This window comes from Staurois parvus, unplaced genomic scaffold (genome assembly GCF_062004578.1).
Source record: "Staurois parvus isolate SC_StPar_1 unplaced genomic scaffold, SC_StPar_1.0 ptg000361l, whole genome shotgun sequence".
NCBI classification, from domain to species: Eukaryota; Metazoa; Chordata; class Amphibia; order Anura; family Ranidae; genus Staurois; species Staurois parvus.
This window is the reverse complement of record NW_028318157.1, coordinates 41,440-53,984: the sequence shown is the minus strand read 5'-3', so window position 1 is coordinate 53,984 and position 12,545 is coordinate 41,440. Positions and strand designations below refer to the sequence as shown.

Sequence of the window (12,545 nt, the reverse complement as noted above, 5' to 3'; positions counted from 1 at the left end):
AAATGGCACAGCCTTCTTGTGACATCATTTACAGTCAAGGCCAGGCTGATGTAACTGGAAGTTGTGTGATGAAATCAGACGGTGCCCCTAATTACAGTAAACCTGGTTGGCCAAGAATAATCTCATTCTAGGCGCCTTGAAAGGAAGGCTCTGGTCTTTTTTTTCCCTGTGTGTGTGTGTGGGGGGGGGGGCACCTAGTTCTCAGCTGCTGCCCCACCCTACCATGTGAGTCCGAGAAACTACCCCCACAGCTTATATCTTTAAAGCGGAGCTCCACCCAAAAGGGGAAGTTCTGCTTTAAGTCTTTTCCCCGCTCCCCATTAAGGATTGGCACCTTTGGGTAGCGGGTACCCGATATTGACAGGTTCCCACTTCTACTGCGATCTCCTAGGCGATTGGAAGCGGAAGTTGTCCTCCCCCCCCTTTCCCTGTAGTATTCTAGGACACGTGACAGGTCCCAGAAGACTATGGGGCCATTCACATAGCGCAGTGCTTCTCGTGCATGTGCAGTGGGCACCCGGCTGTGAAGCTGCAACCTGTCACACCCGGGGTCCCCACTGAAAATGCCAGCGCCGGGTTGAGAAGACAGACGGTGAAACCACCCGTGGTGAGGACACTACTGGACCAAAGGACAGGTAAGTGTTTGTATTTTGAAAGTCAGCTACAGTTTTTGTAGTTGCTGACTTTTATTTTATTTTTTTTTTCCAGCTGGAACTCTGCTTAAAAGTGTTACTAAACCCACAACAATAAAATCAGTCTGTATATGCAGTAAAGCATGCTTGTTATACTCACTGGTACCTAAGGGGTTAATCCTCTGCATTGTGTAAAAAGGCTGTTTGATCCTGTCTTCTCTGATCCTCCCCTTCTTCCAGTGCCCCCCCCCCTTATCTTCAGATAAGACATATCGTGTGGAGTCACTCTGCACATGCTCAGTTTGGTGTGCATTGCTAGAGAGGTTTTTTTCTTTCTTGGGAAGCTGCATGTGATCAGAACAGGGCCAATCAGCAGTGTCCAAACAGAGGTCAGGAGTCCTGCATCCTCCTACAGGAGAATAAAAACTCCTCCTACAAACTGTAACTAGTGCTCTGCTGAACACTGATAGATGTCACAAGACTGCTCTAACTGCTGATGAGAAAAGGTATTTAGCAGTTTATATTTATTTCATGTTGTGTGTACTGTGGGAGACCAGATATAGTGAATGCAGGGTCCTGGGTTTAGTAACACTTTAAGACCCGATTCACAAATATGCGGTGCAGGAAAAGCAATGAACTCTGAACATTTCCCGCACTGAACTGAAATCTGCCAAAAAACCTTGCATTTTGTTCATGCGATCTGCCACCGGTGTCAATATTAAAATAGTTAGCCAATCCCCCAAAGACGTCATTTATGATGAAACATGTAGTGTGTGGCCTAGTCGTGATGACATCACGCACGCTAGTCAGTTGGAGCCAGCGTTTTTTTTGTAACCATCAGCCTGCTAATTTTTGCTTATTGGATTACAAGTGAATCTGCTACTTATATCTTGCTGGATTTTATACTGTAGTCCAGTAAAGGACATTTTTAAATTTGCTACACTATGGAAGTGTCTATTTTTTTTCAACCATGAACTGCTTTGAATGGGAGTGCGCTGACCTGCAGATCTTATGAGAAGAGCGGTGGAAGGTGTATGACCTAAAAGCAATCGTGCCCATTTATAACTTTATGATCCAACATATTTGGTAAGAGGCCTCTATCATTGATTACTTACGGTGGTGGAATACACAGAAGCATATCTATATGAACGGAAGAATCACATGTTCATTTTTTGTGCACTGGATTAATCTAATCACTTGGAATAAGGTGGACTTTACTTTTGGAGTGTATATGTACTTAATATATAACCTATGTGATATGTGAAGTTTGGCTATTTAGTGCTGCTTATATTTTTTCTTTTTGCACTTGGTAATTGGTATCACAATTTTATAGTAGCTGCTGCTGTGTATTTTTGACTGAGCGTGGATTTTAATATGGATATTTGAATGTTAAAATAATGACACCCCAAAACAGATCGCAAAATGCAGTGCAATTGCAAGAATCAGACCTTATTTTAAGGTTTCCTAATTCTTTGTATTTTTTAATCTGTAAGGCCTCTAACTCCTCTGTAACTCATTTTCTAAACATATCTACATACCTACTGTCTGTAATATTGGGGTTAAAGGTAAACAAGCATCTGCCTGTTTGCAATTTTGTGCCTCCAGTTCCACTTTAAGTTTTGTAGTTTTCAGTAAAGAGCAAGTAATATGAAAGCAGCAATTTTTAAATTTTAGTTATGCTACGTGAATGGGAACAAATATAAAGTAGATTCTGTCCCAATTTGGTTGCAAAAGCAGAAATAAATTTTAAGGCTGGTGTGTACTGCCGTTTTTTTGCTGAAAAGAATCACTGTAATGGTACCATCCAAAACTGTCAACCCTTATTGTCCTCAAGCACATTTTAAGTATGCTGAAATCTGCCCAATTTCTAAAAATGTCTAATAATAATCCCTGTTCACTCGGTGCTCTTCTGTACCACGAGTCATGACATGGAAGTAATTTTTGACAGGTAGTGCAGAGGAGCTACAGGAGTCAGTAACAGCAGTATGTATTCAGTAAGTAGATTATGATGATTAAATAGAACCTTTGCCCCCTTACATCACAGTCGCCATCAGGGTGGCACTTCATCCATGTTCCCCTGCTCGTTGGGTGCCAAATGTGGGTCTCATAAGAGACCTACCCCGGGTTGGGTTCTTCTGGGCTATGCTAGGCACCTTGGAAGGGTCACTCCATTTGCGCATGGAGTAACTTTTACTTGTGCTGTGCTCACCAATGCCCCTGGACAGGGCAGAGGTTGCTTTCAGGGATAACTCAACCTTAAGGTGGACCTCCAGCTTAGAGATGGCCATACACCATGCACACCGAACAATAAACTGGACTCCAGTTAACTCTCTTGTCCACTTGTCAATGTATACCTTCACTGTCAGTTGTTGCAATTCTGAGAGACTTGCTGAGCTGATGCCCACTCCACCTGTCCAGCGTATATCTGTACCTTACTTCCAGTGTGAATGGAGTCCTACCGAGCACCTATCATGGACTTCATGCATGCTCTGTTGACTCTTCCTCTTCTGTACCTATGATCAGATCGGGAACCTTTGAGGTGCTGAACTGCTCCCAATGCTATGGGAGATGGACCATTCATAGAGAGTGCCGATAACAACTCCCACATTGCTAGAGGACATCCCACCTGTCACAGGTACACTCTTTACGACAGGCTGCTTGTACTGGCTGTAGACTTCCATTACCCCTGGCAACCACTTGCTTGTACTCTACAACATATTAACTCTTGTAGTGCTGTCTTCATACCTCAATGTGAGTAATTGACCCCAAACTGCAGATGACTATATATGATGTGCCAGTTATTTTTTGACACCCCTGTAATAACTTCAGACAAGGCATGGAAATGTTTCAAAGCTTTACTCATGAAACTCAGCATAACAGGTAAACAGTGTAACAGTTCTTCCCTAACCTAGTCCCTAACTACAGTGGCTGCTCCAGCATACCTGCACAGGCAAGAGTCCATTCTTGGCAGAGTCCATAGTGGCAGAATCCAGATGCTGGTGCTTTCAAGGCAGACTTCTAGTGCTAGCAGTCCCCCCACATGGTGGTACACTTGCAGGAAAAGAAACCCTCTCTGTGGAAAAGCTAGTCTGTGTCTTCTTCCCATTCAGGAGATGGACTGACTGTGAGCAGAGCCCTCCCTCCTTTTAATTACAGCACAGGGAAAGAGACAGAGTTCTGCAAAAAGTGCGGGAACTGCAATAACGCTTCCCTCCCAACTAGGGTAGCCAGCTGTCTCAGTAACCCAGCAATTCAACCAGATTACAAGGGTACCCCCTTGCATTAGGTGTCCTCATGAGAATGCCCCCTTACATCAGTTCTCCTCGTCAGAGTGTCCACTTCCATCAATTGCCTCATCAGAGTGGTCCCTTACATCCAGAAACCCGCGAGAGGGGCCCCAAGGTTTTGACTGCCTAGGAGCCTCCACAGAGTTTAATCTGGCACTTCCAGCCCTCCCCTAGATCCGGACCTGAATTGGATCTGCTGCACATGTTGGTAGAGGTAATGAAACTGGCAGCAGGAATTTCCCTGGACTCCAGCCTGTACCTATTTTCCTTTGATTTATCCCTAAATCAATAATCTGCCCTAGAACAAATTCCTTTAACCCTGGCAAAACAGAACAGCTGTATATTCCAGTGTTTTGCCTTGTTGATAATGGCAACTAATAGGCTCTTTTTGTTTCACTCTCTTACTAAAAAAAATAGGGTCAAAGAATCTGGTTGCTATGACAACACAACTTGTCTGAACTTATCTGAACACACAATGGGAAATGATAACCATTGTTATTAGTCTTTAACAGTGAACTAATGCTAGATTTCCTGACATATTTATTCAAGCAGTGCAAGGTGCAGTGACCCATAGCAACCAAATGTCATCCTTTCGTTGGCCTAATTACAGAATACAGAAATATCATTGGTTGCTAGGAGCAGGGCTGTGGATAAGGGGGTATCGCCAGTCGTCCTGTACGGGGCCCAGGCAGCTGGGTGAACTGGATGTGGGCAGGGAGGGTGATCGGTATGGTGGGAGGGGGGTAATTTCTGGAACCGATCCCCTGTATGGCTCTCTCTGCAGCAGCTGAAAGTTGGCTTCTTCTCCTCTCCCTCCCGCTGGCTTTCAGCTGCTGCAGAGAGTGTCATACAGGGGATCAGTTCTAGTAATTGCCCCCCACCGCACCCATCACCCTCCCTGTGCAACGTATGTTTCCCCCTGCTGCCCAGGCTCCCCTGTGTGCCCCCACCTCCACAGTGCTGCCTGCTTCCCTCCACTCCTTCAGCAGCTGCAAGCACACAATAAGATATTTCAGGATGGAGAGTGAGAGACATGTCTGGCAAATACATCACATTTACCAGCCCCTTCCTTTCCTGAATGAACACAATGAGTGATCGGTACCAATCACTCACTGTGTACATTCATAACTGAAGCATAGTAAACCTATGTATTTTGGGGGGGAGGGCCCTGTCAGGTTGGCTGTATGGGGCCCTGTGGTGTCTAACAGCAGCCCTGGCTAGGAGTAACAGCACTCTTTGTGTTACCTTCATAAGCTATTAGAATTTCCCATTTATTAAAGTAGATTTAAAAAATGAATGACATCTAGTTTGCTAAATTGCTTTGCATTGTAAGCAGTTACCTTTTTTAAATAAAATACTTGTTGACCCCATTTATTACATCTCCGTTCTGCTAATCATCTACTACAGCCTCTTTACAGCCAATCACTGTCTACATGCAATCAAGCAGTTGCTGCATGGCATATCTCAGGTCAGGATTCCTGATAGTGACAAAAGTGGACTAGCCCTGCTTAACCCCTTAACACTGCACCTCCCTGCCCTTTGATGAGTTTCCGATGCCGGAAGGTGGGGTTTTAGATCATGTGACCGCTGTGATCGGCTCTTACAGTGGTCTCATGATCGGAAAGCTCCCTATCACAAGTAGCGATTGGGAGTGTTCCATCAGGCGCCATGTTTGTTTACATTTGGGTACGCAAATATGCGGCCTCTTAGCATCAAGGCTCACCCACCGAGAGGTCACATACATGAGTATTGTCAGCGCAAACGGGTTATTGTTTAAACCACTTTGACAGAGTGACAACACAGGTGCAGAATTGGAAGTCAGGACTTGTTCACACCTAATGCTTTCAGTCTGCGTCCAGGGCCAATCATTGTAGGTAATCAATCCATAAGCGATTACATGCGAACGACCATGATTAGCTGTAGAAGCCTCGCATTGCTTCCAATAGGGCTTCAGCCCACAGCTAATCCACCCACTGGGTCTCCTGCATATACTAGCTAACAGCCCCATTCGCAATTGTGGTTGGGACTAAATGCATTCTGAACGTGTGCACAATAAAATTAATGTTTTCCAATAGACCTAGTTCACACCATTGCACTCAATGCCAGTGTTTCAAAAAAATGTACATCGGCATACTTTTTTTGCAATGGAATGCCATATCCAGCACTATGATTCCTTAACAGACATATTTTCTGTGATGTTACTTCAAAAGCTTTAGCAGTTCACATGTAAGGCCTTGTTCACACAATGGGTGTACTAAATTGTATTCCTGTGGAAGGCCGTATTTACCCACATGGGGATGCACAGGTATTCCGAGCATCCCCATGCAGGCAGTCCCATTGCTGTTGTAGTCAGGTGCTTGAGTAAGAATGAGAGAAACACTGGCTACAGCTGCTCTCTGTAGCTGCTGCGCTTCGGAGCGGAACTATTACAGTAAGGGGAGGGAGCCGCTGGGCAGGAAAAATTAATTAGACTGATCTAGACAGCAATGCACTGTGGGAACTGTAGTCCTAAAGAGAGACTCTGTTGTGTAATCAAGAGCTTTTGAACTACATTCCCTAGAGAGGGGATTGCCATAAGAAGGGAAAGAGCTGCATTTGTCCAGGCTGTACAGGGCACAACTACCTTTTGCCTTGAAGGAGACCAGAGAGGAGACACGGGAGCTTCTTTGACTACAGACAATACTCACTAGACTCTGCTACACATTTCCTTTAAAGGGGCTAAAGCTTGCCACATGAGCAGCAATCACATTTTTAATTCTCTTTTTGTCCAAATCACAAAGCAATCAGACATATTACAATAATTTGGATTGACCTCAAGGAGATGGGATCAGAATTGCCCCAATCGAACATGGCAGAAGAATCAAATTGGTGTTGATACAATTGCCATTGTTTTTCTTGTATTCCCCTTTCAACTGTATTGAAGCTAATAATTTGTTGTCCAGTTATGACTTTGCAGTTGACCACATTCTGTTAATTTATTGACCTTGTGGGTGGTATATTGCTTTCTTGTAATTACTTGTGATCATATTTGCAATTCCTTATTAATTGAAAGTTGTAAAACTTGATTGAAAATTGCTACCTTAAAGCGGAACTTCACTCTCTCAGTCAACATTCACAATTTCAAATTTTTATGCTGCTAGCATTAGTAAATAGATAGGAAAGTATATCATATTTTCTTGTTTTAAACTTGTTTTTCCATTTCTTCAGTTACTTTCTGGTTTCCATGCCTCAGCAAATGTCATACATCCCAGGAATCTTCAGGAGGGGAGGAGGGGCTTTCTCAGCTAAACACACCCTCCTGCCTACATGTCTGAGCTAAGGGAAGATGGATTCCAGAAAGTAAATGCCACATAAACCATCTGCCCTTACTCAAGATGCCCACAGCCAGAAATGCTAGGGTGTGTTTTTCAAAGTGATTTCTCAGCAAAATAAAATATGGAGGCATGGATGGAGGAGTTTGCTTTGAATATAAAAAATAAATGAAATAGTGTTTTTGGTTTGTGGTGCCCAGATGCAGTGTAGTTCTGCTTTATTGGCCAGTTTACAATGTAAGTAATCCCTAACTGAATTTTTTTAATTGCTCTTGTTTAATCTGTTAACAATAAAATTAATGTATTATTTTTATAAGTGTAAAAGACTTCATCTTGTTGATCGTATCAGAAATTTGGAGCTGTCCTGTATTCTGTCCTCTCTACCTGGGTTATCTCGAAGAGTCTATTTAGACTGTCACCTTGGGACTAAAAGTCAGCTACTGGTTAGGCTTTGCAGATGAAGACAGTGGAATGGGTTGAGTAGTTTAGCAAAAGAAAACTGGGCAGGGCTGACACTACTCAAAATGCTGTGTGTTGTCAACCTACACCAGGATGTAGTTGCTGAGGGCATTTCTGGAAAATCAACAGGTATTTTTCTGTACCTATAGGATAAAACATGGAGACATGTGCACATTAGCAGAGATTTACTGCATCTGTTTATGTTTTAATGCTGCAGGGGAATTAATCCTTTTTTGTTCAGAGGAAGAAGTATCATCAATGCCAAAGTATGTAAAACAAAAAAAAAAAAGCAAAACCAAGATCATAAGTTTTTTTAAGCCGCATACCAATTTGAAGGATGCAAACAGATTTCATTCCTTGCTTTGTGTGCTAGAGACTAGAGAGTGTAAACATATTCATTGAATCTGCCTAAGAAAGGAGTTGAGAATATTCACACAATAAAATATTCAGTCATGTGAAGATGAAATAAACAAACAGGGATTTGCTTATCATACAATTAGCCAATTGAAGTGAATATTCTCACAATTTATTGTATTAACATTCTCAAATACTTTAGCAAAACAGGGGCATTCCATGCAGCAATATGAATCTGTCTGTGTACTGTAAACTGTAACTACACTTTTCATTTTCTAATATCTTCATTTTCCCCATACAGTGGACAGCCGTTGTCCAAGTAAACTGGATTGCGTTTTGCAGAAGAGAGAGCTTTGTGCCCCAGGGAGCAATGTTTGTGGCCCCTGCCGACACCTGTATGAGGAAGCAAAGACTGGCCATTGTATATTCAAAGGTAAGCTTGATTGGGAAAACTAAGGTAGCTCATAGATGGATCAGTTTTTTTCATTCAACCAGTGGGTTGAATGAAAAAAAAAAACAGATCCAGTTCCCCCATCCACAAGGAATCCCCCCAGCTGAGTTATTGTATTCTGACAGCAGGGAGACTTCCCCACCATCAGAATACACTGATCAACATTACAGGCTATAGCCTTGCCCATACAAGGCTGAAAATTTGGTTGATTCCCTCCCAAACCATCTGAATTTTGATCCATATATGGCCAGCTTAAGTTGTTATGAATATCGAATGGTAATGAGTAGGAAGATACTTTGACTCCCTCTCTCTTAAATTTTTTTTTTTGTTTTACTGATTTTTTTAATTTTTAAGTATCAGTTCACTCAAAACTGATCTCAGATTTTGGTAGCTGCAGTGCCGGTTCAAGGTCCTCTGACACCCAAGGTGAGGATGCCAAAATGTGCCTTCATGTTCTTTAATACAGTGCCCAAAAGACTAATACCATCACAAAGAGCAGCTGTTCCATCTCTCCAGCATGTTTCCAGTATAGGTGAGCGCCTTACAGTTTTAGGCTCTAATGCAGGGGTCTCCAATCTTTTCAGTACAAAGGACACATTGTATATTGTAGAAATATTAAAATTCAAGAGAATGAATAAACACACTCCAAGAAATATTTTCACATCAGAAGTCCCCTTTTGCATCAGAAGTTTCCCTTTTCACATCAGAAGGTCCTACATGACATCAGAGCCTCCCTTCCCATCACATCCTCGCTTTCCATCAGAGTCTCCCTTTCAGAAGCCATCACATGAGTTCCTGTGTGCAGGGTAAAATCTTGTAGTAGGCCAGATGTGGTCCATGGGTCTTAGTTTACAGACCCCTACTCTAACACAAAGAAAGAATGTTTATTAGTTATACAGCCTAAAAAAAAGACTTCAGTTGGGGTTTAAACTCCGTTAATTCTTGAAAAAGTAAAAAAGGAGCAGTTCCAAAAAAGGCAGACAGAGGGTAAAGGGCTAGCTGACTGTGGTCTTCCTACAGCTGACCTTTCCCCTTTACTGACTTACCATGCTTTGTTTTGTGCTGTGTCTCTGGGTGGAGGTGGCCATCTTGTAGTGGTAGTGTTCTCATGTCTGAAGTTCATGCAAGGAGAACACTGAACAGCAAAGTAGCGACATCATCGAATCTCACCAGGTCCTACACTGCAGATATCCAGCTATGGGACTGTAGGTATGGCAATACTTAGGCACCCTCACACTCTAGGAAACTCAATATTGTTTCCCTGGAGGAATTCCAGATGAAAGGTATAATTTTCAGTGCTTTGGTACAGTTACTGGTTCTAGATTCTCCTTATAACACAGTAAATCCTCACTATTTGAGTTTAGTGCCACTTTATAGGCTCCAAATACAACCTGAGACTATGATTCAAGGGAGATCTATAGGGACACAATGGCCCATTTGAAGACTGCAGGTTGCAGGCTCTGTAAAGGGTGTGAAGTTTCAGTACTTATGATGTAAAAAAACATTGTATGTAAGGTCACATTGTAGGTACAGGCTTAAGGTTTTTACCTTAATGCATTCTCTACATTAAAGTATAACTAAAGGATAGAGTGGAAGGGATTAGAACATGTTTTTATTGTTGTGTATGCCCCCTTCGGGAGATTTGCCCTCTCTATTTGTTCTGTTTACCATTATCATTGAAAGTGAAAGTAAAGAAAACCCCAAATTTTTGGTTGTCCCCTGAAAAGTAATAGTGGGGAAATTTTCCAATGTGGACAATTGTGGTGACCTGGGGGGCCCCAAGGAATTCCCTTAATGTACGGAGATTATATCCTGTTTTGGCTATGGGACAGGAAGCAAAGGTAAATCTCCCCCTTGGGACTGAGATGGCAAAAATTAAACTGACAGGGGTTATAACCTTCCCTCACTCTATTCAAAATGAAAAAAAGTTCTACTTTAAAGTAAAATGCCTTCCATGGTCAGCTCCCCCCCTTACCCCCTAAATACTTACCTCAACCTGATCTTTATCCAGAGCTGTGCCTGAGAGCAGCAGTGCTGCTCTCTCTCCTCGTAGGACATAAAAATAGCAATGGGAGCCATTGGCTCCTGCTGCTGTCAATAAAATCCTGTGAGGAAGGAAAGGGGGCAGGGCCAAGCTGCTCTACATGTGTAAATAGACACAAACAGCCTGACACAGGATCAAGCCTGCATAAGTACCCCTATAACAAGCTGCTTTTTATGAAGGGCACTCGGAGAAGAGAAAAAGGAGCCTTTAGCGCCGATGGGGTCCCCCAGAAGATGAGGTTCTGGACCACTCTGTGCAAAACCACTGCACAGTGCAGGTAAATATAACATGTTTATTATTTTTAAAAATTCTAACTTTGCAATCACTTTCATGTTTTTAATAATGGAGTTTTTAATTCACCCCATTGACATGAATTTGTGAGTCTAGACCAGCCTTCCTCAACCAGGGTGCCCAGATGCCCTGGGGTGGCTTGAAGTTTCTTCAGGGGTGCCTTGGCAAAATGTCTAAAAATTGTCCAAAAACTTGTATACAAGCCAGCGGGTGGAGCAAGCCTACCTTTTAGTTACACAAGGTCACAGGTTTTCAACGTGCACCATTACAACCTTCTAGCTGCCAGCGTTCTGACAACCAATGACATCAGTTGATAAGGAGGATATCAGCTGCCTGCACAGCATCCAAGTTTGACCCTCCCCAGCCCCTCTCCATCAGTGTTAGGGTCACATTAGCTCAGTGATGGAGAAAAACTGAGGCAGAAGAGAAATACTGGAATACTACTCAGTACCAGTGTGCAAAAGTATGTGCTTTGTAAGAATAAATCACCTCCAATGTTAGGTGTCCTACGTGTGTGGATGTTGCTGTGTTATATAAAACTATTAGAATAGTTTTTCACATTTTAGAATTGGGTGCTATTTTAAAATTATGGACAGCCTAGAGCAGGGGTGTCAAACCGGTAGCCATCCAGCTGTTGCTACACTACAAGTCCCATGAGGCATTGCAAGGCTGACAGTTACAAGCATGACTCCCAAAGGCAGAGTCATGTTGTAGTTTCACAACAACTGGAGGGCCACCAGTTTGACACACCGGGTCTAGAGGCTTTCCATTTTAGAATGGGGTGCCTCAAGATTGTCCATAAATTTTAAAGGGTGCCTTGTCTGAAAAAAGGTTGAGAAACACTGGTCTAGACATAATGAGGTTTCATATTTTGTTTTTACAGCCGGAAGCAGAACAAAGTTTACAGGACCTGATTCAGTGATTGACATTATCCAGGAATACAGGCTGACCAAAGGCCACAGAATAATATCTACAGGCATTGGTATGTAAAAAGGTCTAAAAAGAGCTTCTGAACATTTTTTATTAAAATACAGTATAAGTGTATTAAAGCTTTACATTTAAATTGGTTCCATAGTATATATGGTTATCATGAGGTCTCCAACAATTCAAATTTCGTCAAACGCTACCTTTTATTTAATTTTGGATAGAGTAGAGAAGGGTGAGAGCCCCGGTTAGATTTTTATTGCTATCTTTTCCCCATATGGGAGATTTTTCTCTAACTGGGACGCAGACAAAAATAAGAACACTATTTAGGTAAGATAAGGAAGACATACTACTTTTTGTCTTCAGTATTCTAATTACTGTTTGTGCCTTTCTGCCCCTGTGACATCCCCGCACCCCAATTTCCTCCATAGAAACCTTCAAATAGGAAAAAGAAACCCCACAAAATAGGTGCACTACTACTGTATGTTACAGTATCAAAAAGTGTATTACTATATAGAAAAAGTCAAAAACACTAATCCATAAAATTATCCAAAATTATTAAAGGATTGTTTACTTTTAAAGTGCATATTCCCTTTGCAAAGGGTCCACGTACAGTATCTCAGTGATTGGGTTGAAATTAAAGTGGAAGTAAAAGCGTGTTATAAATGTTAAAACCATTGAATCCCTGATCCTCCTACCTATGCTGCATAGCCTTTAGAAAAGCCAGCAGAGGAAATATATTTTCTTTTGTTTGCTCTGGTGCTGTCACATTATGCAGAAGCTGCCAGATGA

At 42.3% G+C, this 12,545-nt stretch overlaps 1 protein-coding gene across 1 annotated transcript in view; it reads left to right on the top strand.

Annotated features, from left to right (window-relative positions):
* Nucleotides 1-12,545, top strand: part of LOC149456453 (neural proliferation differentiation and control protein 1-like) — a 34,736-nt gene that overhangs the window by 1,067 nt on the left and 21,124 nt on the right. The window contains exons 2-3 of the mRNA XM_089684878.1: nucleotides 8,345-8,476; nucleotides 11,713-11,811. Of these exons, the coding sequence (XP_089541004.1) occupies nucleotides 8,345-8,476; nucleotides 11,713-11,811 (231 nt within the window). The remainder of the gene's footprint in view (nucleotides 1-8,344; nucleotides 8,477-11,712; nucleotides 11,812-12,545) is intronic.